This window comes from Alligator mississippiensis, chromosome 6, assembly GCF_030867095.1.
Source record: "Alligator mississippiensis isolate rAllMis1 chromosome 6, rAllMis1, whole genome shotgun sequence".
NCBI classification, from domain to species: Eukaryota; Metazoa; Chordata; order Crocodylia; family Alligatoridae; genus Alligator; species Alligator mississippiensis.
In genome coordinates, this window is record NC_081829.1 from 34,609,614 (window position 1) to 34,624,731 (window position 15,118).

At 41.5% G+C, this 15,118-nt stretch overlaps 1 protein-coding gene across 1 annotated transcript in view; it reads left to right on the forward strand.

The window, feature by feature from the left end:
• The first annotated feature begins 253 nt into the window (after window positions 1-253).
• Window positions 254-15,118, forward strand: part of RET (ret proto-oncogene) — a 185,612-nt gene continuing 170,747 nt past the window's right edge. The window contains exon 1 of the mRNA XM_019497207.2: window positions 254-702. Coding sequence (XP_019352752.1) covers window positions 657-702 — 46 coding nt within the window. The 5' untranslated portion in view covers window positions 254-656. The remainder of the gene's footprint in view (window positions 703-15,118) is intronic.

Sequence of the window (15,118 nt, forward strand, 5' to 3'; positions counted from 1 at the left end):
GGGGCCCGGCTGCGCAGGTGGCAGAGCGGGGAGCCGGGGCCGCCCCGGGTTTCTGCCTCCGAAGTTGAGGGCTGGCCGCCCCCGTCTCCTCCCCCGCGGCCGCTGCTCATTAAGCTGGGCCGAGGGGCGGCCCGGCCATTCCCCGCCGGCGCTGGCTCGGCTCGGCTCGGCTCGGCTCAGCCTGGCGAGGTCTGGTCCGGCCCGGCCCGGCCGTGCCGCGGGAGCGCGAGGAGCCGGCAGCGTTTCGAGCATCCCAGGCTCCGGGACGCGTCGCCCGTCGCCAAGGGACAGGAGCCGGAGCCGCCCCGCCCGGGAGCTTCCCCCTGCGGCGGGCCGGGCCGGGCCGGGCTCCCCGGGAGGCGGCGCTTCGGGGCTGGATGTGAGCCCCCCGCCCCCCGCACCACGCGGGAGGCAGCGCCGGCAGCAGCGGCAGGATTTCCCATCTGGTCGCGGAAGGCGCCGCCCCGCCCCGCCCCGCCCCGCCCCGCCCGAGCAGGTCCCCTCCGAGCCGCGAGCAGCGCCGGCCCATGGGGCAGCCCTTGCTGAGCGCACTGGCGCCGGCCCTGGGAGCAACCTGGTGAGATCTTTTGGCAGCAGCCTGCCCGGGACCGCTCGGCCTCGGGGGCAGAAATAACAGGATTACACGACGGGAAGAGATGCCTTTCCCGGGGTGGACAGTGGGTTTCCTCCTGCTTTGGGAAGGTAAGTAGATGTGAGCTGATCCTCCCCAGGAAGCTTGTGCCGGGTTAGCGAGGCCCGGGGAGCTTGCACCGGGGTCAGGAATCGCAGAGAAACGCTGCCGCTCGCTTCTCTTGGGTTTTGCTCCGCATCTCCCAGCTCTAAAACTAAGTGACGGCAGCCGGGAGTTTCCTCCTCCTCTAGAGTGACTATGAACGTTCACGCTCTGCATTACTGTTGTTACTGGCAGTACTATTAGTATTATAATCATTTATATTAATATTATTAATAACTTTCCCTTCAGGCGCCTAGAGCATGAAGCATCATCAAATGAAATGGTGCTGATAGGTGAAAAGGACTGCAAGATGACAAGTTATTGGGTTATGAATAGGATGCCTTCCCCAGCTGTTAAGTTTCAGAGGCAAACAGCAAATCCATTATATCTTCCTTGCCTCCATATGTTCTTGTTTGCCAGAGCATGTCTGATGTTTACCTGAATAAATCCAAGTTTGTGTTTTGTAAAGAACTGGCTCAGTCCTCCCTGAGACTAGGGCACAAGCTCATAATCCTACTAGGAAACAGTACCCTCCCCCCCCCCCCCCCCCAATAAATAAATAAATAAAATTTACAGTTCACGAGTTGATTTTTTTTTTTTTTTTAATAGAGGGAGGTATCTTGGTGGCTTCAATTTTTATCATTCGTACATAATGTTCTTTCCTACCCATCCTTTTCATTCCTACCCATCCCACCTAGGCTCTTTTTAATAGTTACGATTAATAGATTCATAGTAGCTTAAGTGATCAGAAATCAAAACAGACTTCAAAGTCTTCATATTCTTGCTTTATTTTTTTCTCTTAATTTGAAGAACCTTTTAGGTGACTCCCTACCAACTATATTCAGATTTCCTTGTGGTTTCACAGGTATCTTAAAAATCTCTGAGAAAATGTAGATAAGAAATATATTTCTTAAGTCCAAACACTCATTTAAAAAGTTAACTGGAATAGCGTATATCATACAATCATTTTATTGTAAAGAAGATTAAGCCATAGTGGTGGTGTATGCATACAGTCTGTGATTTCTATTTTGTGTTTTACCGTTTTATTTTGGGCTAATAATTTTTTTGACATTTTTGGCAAAGTTCATAATAGTCCAAGTTGTGCATCTTCTTTGCCTTGATGAACATTAATGGGGCATAGGTTATGCATTTCAGATATTCACTTGAAAATGGTTTCCAATTAGCCCCACTGAATAAACTTGTCATTAATGTGGTGGTGCATTGGAATATGATGATAGATAGGTAGTAGATACAGCTGAAGATACTCCTGAGATTCCCTTCCCCTCCCCCCTTATATACCTTTCTCTTTGTTCTATTTCCCTCTATGTCTGATTGCTATTCAATTTGACTTGTAGTTTTATACCTTTGTGTTATTCTGCTCTTGTGTTTATGTTTTTCCTACCTGTTTTTCCCTAAACATGTATTTTAAAACTACTTTATTTTTTCAGCATCATCCAACTGATCAGTTGCATGTCTTCTACATTTGTTTTGAAGCAATTTCATAAACAATAAATGTATAACATGGAAGTAAGTTATAGGAGTCTTTACATTAGGTTGTTCTAATTAAATGGATGGCTTGATAGCACCTACTGGTTAAGCTTTTCCTTAATATAAATATTAATTTTGTTTAGACCCTCAGTTCTGACTGGCGGTGTTGAATGTTTGTTCCTTCATAAGTATCACTGAAAGGTTTGGCTGAATGACGTAAGTTGAAGATAGTCGTTCAGAAAAATTGCTAATGCAACTTGGGGTAATCATATTCATTGTTAATTCAAGAAGTCTAGCATATTAGTAGTGTCATATTGGTGTCTGTTGCTGGAGAGCAGCAGTATTTCACCTTGTTTAGAAGTGTGGCACCAACTCCTATTTATGTCAATATGAACTGAATTGATAACAGGGGTAAGCAGGAGTGTTATGTCTTGGGTGTTTTAACAAATTCCCCATACACATGGAGCCTCAGTCAATTTAGAAGCTGAAATTTCCCTGTTGTGATGCTGTATATATTTGACCTGTGCCATGAAGGAGATTCAGTTATAAATTTTTCTGTCTGAAAAGAAAACGCAAGGAGCCTTCCACAGTAAATATATTTGTACTATAGCATATGAAACAATTCAAGCTCCTATCATCTATGCTGTAACTTCAGTTGTACATAATCGCCCACTGAAGGATAGTGCAAAGAAATATGCTTATGCTCGGATCCTGTTAATTCATCTTTGAATTTTATCCATGGTTGTGGATGCTTGAAAGCTGAAATTTGTAGACTTTCTGAAAACGGGTACACAGCTGAATTGTTTACGCCAATATTTCTCTAACTTGGGTAAGAATGTATTTTACCAAGCGACTTGGAATAACCAGTCTGGTGAGTATACCGTTAGCAGGGGGGATTAGAAATGATTCTCTAGCATTGCTAAGTGTGGAAGAACGTGGCACGTCAGATCTTTGAGGTGGTTCTGAAACAGAGAAGCAGGACAACTTGTGCTTATTGCATCACAGTAAATAATAGGCAATGTGTGAATCTCATGCCTACATTAATACTGACATTTTAACAGCCTAGAAACAAGTGAAACCGGAATGATGTTTCTCCATGAATCAATGTCAGATGAAAAAAATGCACATTTTTGTTCTGGTGCGTTGCATGTATCTCCAAAAATTATTTATAAATCCACAGCTGCTGTAATGCTTAAATAAGTTTGTACATGGACTCCAGGATACAGTCATTTTGCCTGGGGCATTTTGACTAGTTTCTACAAAGTCCCTTTTAAGTGATTGTGTAGGAAAAATGGGACTTTATTGAAGTAAGGACACAACCTGTGCATAAAAGGAGTTAAACAGTCTAGATTATTTGTAGCCTTGAATGTATTTTTTTTATTACTAGAAGGAAGTCCTTTCTAAGTGGACATCCATTATACCTATTATCAACAGACAGAATAAATTTTGCAAGCATTGCCACTGTAAACATATCTCATAACAGTAGAAGGAAAAATTGCTGCAACATGAAAATATTGCATATGGAAATGTAACTAAAGTGCTGCTGTGTACAAGCCATTCAAACCACTACATTATTTTATAGTTGACTCTGATAAAATTCTACAGAGGATTTTTTTAAACTAGTTTTGATATTCAGCTAAGGCCTGTACTAGAATGTAGATTTATATTGGTAGATTCCTTGTCTGTACTTTATTTTGATGAGTTGCAATTTATGATAAGTTCTGTTCTGAATATATTTATAGAGTAAGGAGGGACTTCCTTAAACCCATAGCTAAAAAGTGATATTTATTTCCCCCAGAAAAGATTAGGTGGTTTGGTTTGTGCTATTTGTATTTCATGATGGAAAAAATGGATTTTCCCAGTAGAAGAATTTCTACGTAATTCCCTCTAAGAGTATCCAGTGTACATTAATATCTTCATGTTAATGAGAAGGAAGTGTTAATGAGATCAGGCTATGGAGCAGGTCATCAAATGGGTCAAGGACCAGAGTAAAAACAGCCATAAATATGGCTGGATGCCTGTCTCTTGCTATCTTCTTGGCAGTGAGAGATTTGGGCGATATGTGATTTCCATTCTAATTTGTTTAGATTATAACCCTGACCAAGGTGCAGGAGGAAATGGAACTTGGACAGAAAGAGAGAGTGATTTCAAGATATCTTAATTGTTCTGAAAGGAAGATGAAAATAAAAGGAGAGTTCAAAATGTCCTTGTCCTATTAGACAGAAATAATACAGCTTGGGACAGCTTGTTTCCTGCTTACCTCATCACTTTCCCTACCCTCTGTGCACAGTTTTCCGAAGCCACATGACTGTCCTCCAGTAGGCCTATATTGTTTTTTTTTGCAGACCCTTCTGCTATTATAGAACTTCTCTGTCATTTGTGGGGTGTTTCCCAGAGCTCATTGCCCTGTGATGCAGATCACAGGGTGTATAAATCGAGAGCAAAACTCATTAGTTTAAGGGAGAAGCAAGTTGAGGTCTTCGTGTTCACCCAGTCTTACAATCATCTCTTTCCTTTGCTCATGACTGGGAATATTGTCTTCAGGTCTGTCTGACAAGTACTGTCAGTTGGTCTGTTTGGAACCTGGTTGGTAGTCCTTTCGCTGATGTTATGAATAGGCAGTATTTCGTAAGGTTCACAAAAATTCCATGAAGGAAATTAATATGAAAATTATTAATAAGCCAGTATTTTATGTCAAACACAGCATTCAGTAGATTTTGATCACCAGGCAAAAGTGCTTATAATATTAACATGAGCAACCAGTTTATATGACAGCATTGATCTTATATCTGCATACTAGATTAGGACACAATGAATGGCTGACAATGGCATGTCCTTTTCCAATTTCTATTAGTGCAATATTACAGTGCAAAATAATATTTTCTCTCTTTTTAAAGTGTTGTTCATTAAAGGCCTTGGCCTGAGGATCTCTCTTACTTAAAGTATAGGTCCACTTCTGGTTATTGTGAATTTGGTCTCAGATCACTTTTTTTCTTTTCTGGATGATTTCCCTATAGGAGTAAGATTAATTCATTCTCTATACTTCAAATTTTTGGTACTTCTGTTGAGATTAACAGAGAGACAAGTGACAATTGTGACTTGGCGGTTTTGAGAAAAAGCAAGATGATTGACTTGTAGGCTATTGAACAGCTGTGGGGTAATAAATTTATTGAGTGTTTCATTTCACAACCTTAATAATGTTGTTTGAACTTTATTGTACATACTACATGTGAATGTATCATCTTATATATTATACTGTGAAAACAATCTGTAAGTAGGAATTCACTTTCCTCTACTTCTCCTTATTTGTTCTGCTTCACCTAGTTCTGAAGCAGTAAATAAAAGTATATCACAGGCTCGGAAAATTCAATAATGTAGGAGCTCAGTGTTCCCTGCATAGACTTTCTGTGTAAAGTTCACTTAGAGTCTGTCTGCACACACTGTATGAATAACAGCTTTTCTATAATCAAACCCTGACCTTCAATTCTTCAGCGATAGAACCAACAGCAAAGCTATCTGGTAATTGGCCCGAGTCCTTTCATTCTGGTTTTGAGTAATAGAGTTAAACTGCTTATATTTAAAATTTTTAATTTCTGCAAGCATTTGTGCTAATCAAGCTGCGTAACATAATCTTGTTAGCATGTACAAAATCTAGAGTCAACCCAGGGGTGGTTGGATATTACGAATGAGGCATAATAAACAGTGGGGAAATCTCTGAATCTAAGCTGTTGGTGTTCACTTGGTGGGGCGGCATGTTGACATTAGAAATTTACCAAATTATTCAAAACAAATTATGTAATTGTTGTGTTCTGTTTTTCCCCCCAATTGACTTGGTTTTAAAACTGCTCTTGAAAGCAAACATCTAAAGCATTGCAGGAATAAATTGAGCAATTAAAATAGAGGAAAGGCTGTCTTGTGGTTCTTACGCTGGACTGAGATGGAAGAGATCTGAGGTCCATAACCCAGCTGTGCCTCTTACTTGCTTGCTCTTTAAAGTAGGAAGAATAATAATCATCCCTTTATCTGCGTTACGGATTTAGTGTAAACTCAGTTACTTGCTGATTATGGAATAATAGAACCTTGAGCTCATTGGGGTCTTGCAGTATTTGGAGAGGTCTTTATTTGCCTAGTGTTCAAACAAGGCAGAATACTTGATTTTTGTGAAACTAATAAGTCATTTTCCAGTGTTGATGGGTTCACTTTGTCCTGAGAAATGCAGAGTGATCCAAAAGACTTTTCATGTTTATAATCTTTTCCCCTTTTGAATAAAGGACTATGATAGAAGATTTTCCAAAGATAATTTAAAAACAGTCCTTTGAATGCTTTCATTATGGTAGATCTTGTAATGGAGTCATAAGCATGCCAAAAGTCTTTTAATTCACAAGAGGCGCTGAATGGTGCATCTGCAATGTAACAAAAATAGTCAGCTGAATTAGAAGCTTTAAGGGAAAATAACAGTTGTCATAGACAAAAAGGAAATTAAAAAGTTTACTGAGTTAATTGCGCTAAAAATGCTGGTTCTCAACTGAATTATTTTAGGATTCTGGCTAACTAAATCAGCTGATTGCACAAAGAAAATGGGTGCGTTAGTCCTAATGGTTATCTAATGACTTTTTAAGCATATGCATTTAGAAAACGAATTAAATATTGCATGTAACTGATATAACTATGTTTCTTAATTTGCTCATGGGAGGGGGAGAGGCAGGGCTGTTTGTTTATTTGCTTTTGATGCCATTACACATATCTTTAAAAGGGACAAATCCCACTCCTAGGGAATAAGTGAATTAAATGAAAACCAAGTTGCTGGGTTTTTTTTTACAAGAGTTAGTCAAGAAAGCTAGCCAGTCTAATTATGGATACTGTCCCACCTTGCTGTCATCCAACTCGGTGGGGATTTTTTCTATTTATTTTTAACAGAAACAGGATCAAGTCTTATATAGGGTAGGTAAAATGCTAAAACTTCTACTGGTGTATTAAGGAAGGATTCATCCAATATATTCTGCCGCACCATCATTATACCACACTCCTCACGGTACTAGGGTAGACATTGAGACCACAATAGCCTTCACCATGGAATGGGGTCTAGCTATGGTAGTTTTGTAATGGTCTACACAAACTAGAAGTAGAGTTATGACTTATGGTTGCTTTTAGGGTTACCTGCCTGTGTATGTGTACCAAGAGTTGAGTCTGCCTTAGGAACCACACAATAGCAATGGTACAAAGCACATCCTCATGATCCTTCATTGGTATGCCAGTGTATGGGGATGACTTTACCCCTGCAGTCAATTTTAGAAATATTACTCTTCCTGATAGCTCTTCCCTGTAGGGGACTGTATGCAAATATTTGTGGAACAATTGTATTTCTGCTTACATATTTTTATTATTTGTCTGCATATATGGTTCTCTTTCTCAGCTATTACTGGTTGGCTGCCAGAACCCTATCAACACATACCAATACATTAGTATTTCTATAGTACTTCAATACAAGAGGAAGTAAGAATGAAGGAATTAATACTTCTCAGAATGTATAGTTGAAAAGATTTCCATCTTTAAGTTTAATATATGGCTTTCTCCCCTTTTGAATAAAGGACCGTGATAGAAGATTTTCCAAAGATAATTTTAAAAAGTCCTTTGAATGCTTTCATTATGGTAGATCAACCTCTGTGCCCACTGTCAGGTCAGATCTTGCTCTTGTCCCCCCATAAATATGGGAAGAAGCCGTTGATTTCAACACAATGGACTTTGGGTTTATACAGAAAGCAGAGGTTGTTTTCATATCACTAGAATAGTATAAAATAAACTACTGTATTCTACAGAATCAGTCTTGAACAAGAAGCTCCAGTTTACTGAAATCTAGCCTCTAATATCCATCTTTGCCCTTAAACAACAGGATCCATTTGAAATGAATTATGTATGTTTGGATGAGAGTATCCAGTATAGAATGATTAATATATGTATTCTGACAGTCATTTAAAAAAAGAGGAGGATTAGAAATGTCTATGCTTCGGGGCTGTAATCAAGGTTTCCTTTACAAAGAATAAAAACAGACACTGGCAAATTAGTTGAAACTCCTTCTAAATTACATTTCCATTGTTATGCGGTTTACAGGATTTTAAGACAGGAGGACACGGTTTCTGAAATCTAAATACTGGGTGGAAAAACACTTCACAAAGAAAGGTTTTTTCTGCTGTACAAAATTCTACAGACCATGTTCAGATTAATGTCACTGTAGCACAAGACAAGTTTAGTTTCCAAAGCAAACACTTTCAGTTTAAAGGTGGATATTGAAAATATAGATGGGTTCTGAGAGGGAAAGAGTCCTCCTGCTTCTTTTGATTCTCTCACATGAGACTACAGTATGATTCCTGAATGGAAGGAGAATCCTTTTAGAAGAAACTTTTAAATCAGTTAGTATAACATTGCTATTGTGCCTCATATTTTGGGAACTTAAGATTTCTAAGTCACTTTAATTACAGTCTCTTCAGATCTATGAGAGCTGTCATTGTGCCACATTTTAGAAGAATGCCTTAACTTTGCTTGAGTTTGTGTCAATTCAGCAAGGTATTTAACAGTGGTCTTAGCTGCTTCAAATAGGAACAGCTCAGGCCTTGAACTGGGAGGCATTGATGAGTACACCTGGACTCCAAGTCCACACTGTGAAAAAATTGGACATAGGTTCCCTGATACCAGTTTGCTTTACAGATAACGTTGCTATGAAAATCGCCCAGGAAAACTATCTTAGTTGCCCTGGATGAGGTGTCTCTGCCCAATGGAACACTGTCATGGATGGATACAAACTGATCAGGAAGGACAGGCAGGGGAGAAGAGGAGGAGGAGTTGCTCTTTATGTAAAAGAGCTGTATGATTGCTCAGAGCCCCAGTATGAAACTGGAGATAGGCCTGCTGAAGGTCTCTGGGTTAGGGTCAGAGGAGGGAGCACCAAGAGTGATGTCATGGTGGGTGTCTGCTAAAGATCACAAGACTAAGTGAATGAGGCTTTTTCAAATAGCTAGAGGAAGTTTCCTGATCACACACCCTGGTTTTCATGGGGGACTTCAGTCATGCTGATATCTTCTGGGAGATCAATACAGCAGTGCACAGGCAATCCTGGAAGTCTTTGGACAGTATTGGGGACAACTTTCTGGTGCAAGTGTTGGAGAAGTCAACTAGGGGCCATGCTCTTCTTTACCTGCTGTTCATAAATAGGCAAGAATTGGTGGCAAAAGTAGTGGATGGAAGCTTGGGCAGCAGTGACCTCAAGAGGATTGAGCTCAGGATCCTGAGGAAAGGAAGGAAGGAGAGCAGCAGAATAAAGACCCTAGACTTCAGAAAAACAGAGTTTGACTTGCTCAGGGAACTGATGAACGGGATCCCCTGGGAGGCTAGTCTGAGGAGGAGAGGAGTCAGGAGAGCTGGCTGTACTTTAAAGAAAGTTTATTGAGGGTACAGGAACAAACCATCCCCATGTGCAGGAAGACTAACAAATATGGCAGAAGACCAGCTTGGCTTATCAGGGAACTCTTTGGTGAGCTAAAACACAAAAAGAAAGCTTACAAGAAGTGGAAGCTTGGATAGATGACTAAGGAGGAGTATAAGAATACTGCATGGGCATGCAGGGATGAAGTCAGGAAGGCTAAAGGGCAATTGGAGTTGCAGCTAGCAAGGTATGTAAAGGGTAACAAGAAGGGTTTCTACAAGTATGTGAGCAACAAGAGGAGGGTCAGGGAAAGTGTGGGTCCCTAACTGAATGGGGGAGTCAACCTAGTGACAGATAAGGAAAAGGCTGACGTACTCAATGCGTTTCTTACCTTGGTTTTCATAGGCAAGGTCAGCTCCCAGATTACTGCACCTGGCAGCACAGTTTGGGGAGAAGGTGAGCAGCCCTCAGTGGTGAAAGAATAGGTTATAGACTATTTAGAAAAGCTGGGCGTGTACAAGGCCATGGGGTCGGATGCAATGCATCCAAGGGTGCTGAAGGAGTTTGCTGCTGTGATTGCAGAACCGCTGGCCATTATCTTTGAAAACTCGTGGTGATAGGGGGAGGTCCCAGATGATTGGAGAAGGGCAAATATAGTGTCCATCTTTAAGAAAGGGAAGAAGGAGGAAGACCTACAGACTAGTCAGCCTCACCTCAGTCCCTGGAAAAATCATGGCGGAAGTCCTCAAAAAATCCTTAAGGAGTCATCAAGGAGCATTGCCAGCAGATTGAGGGAAGTAATTCTTCCCATCCAGTCAGCACTGGTGTGGCCACATCTAGAGTACTGTGTTCAGGTTTGGGCCCCCCACCAGGGAAACTATGTGTGCAAATTGGAGGGAGTTCAGTGGAAGGCAATGAAAATGGTTAGGGAGCTGGAGAACATGACTTCTGAGGAGAGGCTGAAGGAACTGAGCTTATTTAGTCTGGAGAAGAGATGACTGAGAGGGGATTTAATAGCAGCCTTTAACTACCTGAAAAGTGGTTCCAAAGAGGATGAAGCTAAACTTTTTGTAGTGATGGCAGATGACAGAACAAGGAACAACGGTCTCAAGTTGCAGCAAAGGAAGTTTATGTTACATATTAGGAAAATCCTTCTCACTAGGAGAGTAGTAAAGCACTGGAACAGGTTATCCAGAGAGGTTGTGGAATCTCCATCTTTGGAGGTTATGAAGATGTAGCTAGACAAAGCTTTGGTTGAGATGATATAGTTGGGGATGGTCTTGCTTTGAGCAAGGGGTTGGACTAGAGGACCGCCTGAGGTGCCTTTGCATTCTAATTTTCTATCATTCTGTGATTGGCTACATAGATTCAGCAGTTTTATCAATAGGGCTTTAGACTCTACTTATGGTTTCTGTTTAAGGTTCTTTGAACTAGAGACACTTTATCTTGATTTATGAGTCAAACTGTATTCCTTAACTTTCTGGATCATTTTAGCTGCTTCTGAAGTGTATGCGATTTACCTAGTGTGTACTACAGTCTGTATAACAGTAGTCCCAGAATACCTCTGGAAAGAACTTTGAAAACAAATACTGAGAGCATGTGATTGCCTGTCATTGATTTCAAGCTATTCTGGGCAGGGGCTGTCTCTAACTAATTGGGCCTGAGGCCTCTAATGTAATACCCAGGCTTGATGATTTCCATCTCTTCTTATCACCCAGTCTGGATCAAGGAAGCAGTGATGGTAGAACATAGTTTTTTTTAAGAAAAGTGAAAACAGCAATACAGTTTTAATATAAAATTTCATTGCCTATTTAAATCCAGTATTAGTGGTGCATTCTGAACCAGAAGGCACCATAAACAAGTTTTATTGTTTCACTAAACTTTTGCCTTTATGAAGACCATGGGATAAATCCTAAATTGCTAGCCTTTAGAACTATTATCAGACTACTTTTTAATAACACAGTCTGAAAATATTATGTAAAATATAGGAACTGCCAGCTCAACCACAAATGAGAAAATCTTAATTGGATCGTGATAAAGGAATTGTGAAATTCCCACAAGAAATCAGTTCTGTTTTAAGATTGTTGTTTGTTCCAAACTAGATGATGATATGGGGGGAAGCAGGCTTTATGCATCAGTTGTTTTCCTGTGTTTTAGTGCACAATAAAAGTTTAATTTTGAAGCCAGTGTTACACATCTGGTTGATTAAGAATTAAATAACAATTATTATAGAAGTCAGGACTCCTGAATGTTTCATCTCCAGTTCTAATTTTGAATGGTCACCATGATTCTCAGTACCTCCTGTCCTTTTTTTGACAATTCTTGCAATAATTGTTTTTCTTAAAACTTTAGTTCCAACCGCTAGATTACACTAAATAATACTACTGGTTTACTTTGCATTTGCAGGTGTGAAGACTACAAATTTTTAGTTACAGTAATCCTACAATCAGGACCAAGTATCTCTGCACTGCTGGAGAGGTTGGGGCATCTACCAGATGTGACTATTTTTACTTGAAAGATCGTGGATTTTAAAAAGATTATAAATATTCCTATAGATTTGTGTGTGTTATCCGTATCCAAATAGATATACTTGATTAATGAATAGCTGGCTGCAAGGTGTGGGGTTACTAAGAGAGGTGCAACCTGAGATGCTGGAGGACTGCAGGTTGTTCTTTTTATGTCAGTGGAGCAGATTGATGTTACCCTAACACAAGCCAGAGTTAATCCTTACCTGAAGTGCTGTAACTTTGAGATACTTGGAGGTCACTTAGCCCAAGTTAATGAGCTTTAATGTGCTGATGCTCATGGAGTGAACCTTTAAGGAGCCAATTACCTTTAATGTAGCATCAAGTTACTGGAGTTTTGAGCTTCTGGAATGGTTCATCATTTTCTTGCCTTTTTGATACCAGTTCTTGTAATGTACTGAGTGCTCCAAGCTTGCGGTGCATGTGCTCGATACCTCACCAAAGAGGCCAACAAGATTCTTAGCGCAGCTGGCATGGCTCTCTGAGGTGCCACGAGATGTGAGGAGGTAATGAGATAAGCACAGGCTCAGGTTTGTCCTGGCCTGGCTGATTTTCCTTCCCCCCCCCACTCAAGGAAGTAAGCGCTATAATATTAGCGCTTTAAATTGGGTGCCACTCAGTGTATGAAAGTTGTGTAGGGTGCCTCAAGTTTAAAAAGGCTGAAAACCACTAGTCTAATACATTTAACTATTACAGTGTTTCCTTTAAGTGCAGGATATTCCATAAGAGACCATTGAATTTCAGGTGCAATGTGTTGAATGTAAGGGTGAAATTACATGTTACACTGTTAGACTATTCTAAGGCACTTAAAAGGTGAGTGTCTGTATATTAAAGCTGATTAACTTGTGCTAAGTGCCCTTTGACTGTGTCAAAGTTATGTTATTTAAGGCAAGGGTTAACTCCTGGTGTGCTACCTAGCTTGTGTTAGGATAATTTCAGTTTGCTCCATGGAGATGAAATGAGCAATTTGCAGTCCTCCAGCATCCCAGGATGCATCTCCCCCAGTACCTCCCACCCTGCACCCAGAGCAGGGATAAAGCCCAGATGTCCTGACTCCTAGTCATGCCCCTGCTTGCCAGCCCTCCAGTAGTAAGTCAGAGCTATACATTAATCCTTAATGTGCAACTGCTCATAGCATGTTTTAACTTTAACATCACCTAAAAATTCCACAGATTTCATATAGTCTAAGTGGAATGAGCAACTTCACCTTTAAACGCATTAGCCATCTCCAGGGGTGATGCGTAGGGGGTGCACATGCATCCTCTGAGCGTGGTGGTGCACTCCCTGCAAAAAGGCGCCAGTGGCGTCTGCGGGTCTGCGATTCCCGCTGGCCGCTGCTGCTGGTGGCATCTGTGGGTGGTGGCCAGCCCGCTCGCCACCCCCTCACCCCCGGCAGCCCCAGTGGCATCTGCAGAAGCTCCCGCACTTACTGCCGCCATGCTCCCACCGCCGCTGTGTCCCCACAGCTGCCAGGGGCACACGCCGTTCATGGCCATCTCTCCACTATTGGCTGGGGGAGGGAAGATCATAGAAAATGTTGCAGAGTTCCTTATTCCCAAAGACAACTGAATCCTAGTTTGCTTTGCATTGAAGTTGAGTTGTTACTTCCTTTAGTAGAATGACAGGAACCTTTAAACATGTGGAACTTCCATTGTATGTGCAAGTGCTTAAGCACATGGGCTATGAAGCATGATTATATTTCCTGCATTTCAGCTTTCAGACTGTAGATACTGTCTACAGTCACTTCTACAGGAGAGTTCTAGCGTCTGAATTTAGTGCTTTTGTTTGGCAAGAGGCTTTTTTATATTATGTGTTGCATGACTTTTGGATACCATTTGACTTACACGGGGCATGTGTAGACAAGGGGGCATGTGTGCACAACACTTTAAAGTGGGTTAACTGCTTTTGTGCCGCTTTAATGGTATTGGTGTTTGCATGCACCCAAGGCATATTGTGGATTAATTCCAGCTGCTGTATTACATTCAGTGGCATAATGTGCCTTAAATGACTTATGGCACAGCAAACTAAAACTCCTCCAAGGCACCGGGCTCTGCATGGCTCAGGGACTGTGCAGGCAGCCTGGCTGCAGCCTGAGAAGGCAGGCTCCACCAATTATTTATTTATTTAAAAACAAATTTTTAAAGCAGTGAGCCTGATTTATTTTTTATTTATTTATTTTTCCCATGGAGCCTGCCTGCTTGCATGAGCTGTGTGGAGACCTAGTACTTCCCTCCATGGCTGCGGTGCCCCCCAAGACCACCTGAGCTGGGTGCCTGCGGGTGGGTGCCACCTGGGGGGAACTGCTGCTCTTGCTGAGGGAAGCACCAGTCCCTCCACCCCCTGCAGCCCTGGGACCACTCTGCCCGCTGGCAGCTCACCCTCCCCACCTGTGGAGAGGCAGGTAAGACATGGGTGTACACGACACAGGGGTTTACTTCACCCTAAATTGAAGCAGTGTTTTTAAAAACCCACTGCTTTGTGTACACACACCCTTGAATCTTAATTCATCAAGAAGAGAAGTAGGATTATTCTTACAGACCTTAGTTGGAGACACTACAAGCTATCTTCTATTCCCTGCATCTCAATTTGGATACTGCCTTTTAACGGGTGCCTCTCAGCTACACCTGCCTTCTACTGCCACTGAAGATTACTTGCAAACACAGCCTACACTGCTGCAGTTTATTTAAAAAAAAAAAAAAGAAGCTTGTATGCAAAATGCGCACACACCCTTTTGTTAGACACAGGCTTCTGTTTTCTTGGTTGAAGCCCCAGATCTAAAGCTGCCTCACATACTTTTAACCTGAAAATCTGATCACTGCAGGGGGTGAGGCAGATTGTGTTAAAGTGGTTTCAGATAATACAGTTTTCTGAACACATCTGGCCAGTTGCAGGTACTGGAGCCACGTAAGCTAGGCACAGACATTCAAAAAGCTCAAGGTGGAATTGATTAAACCT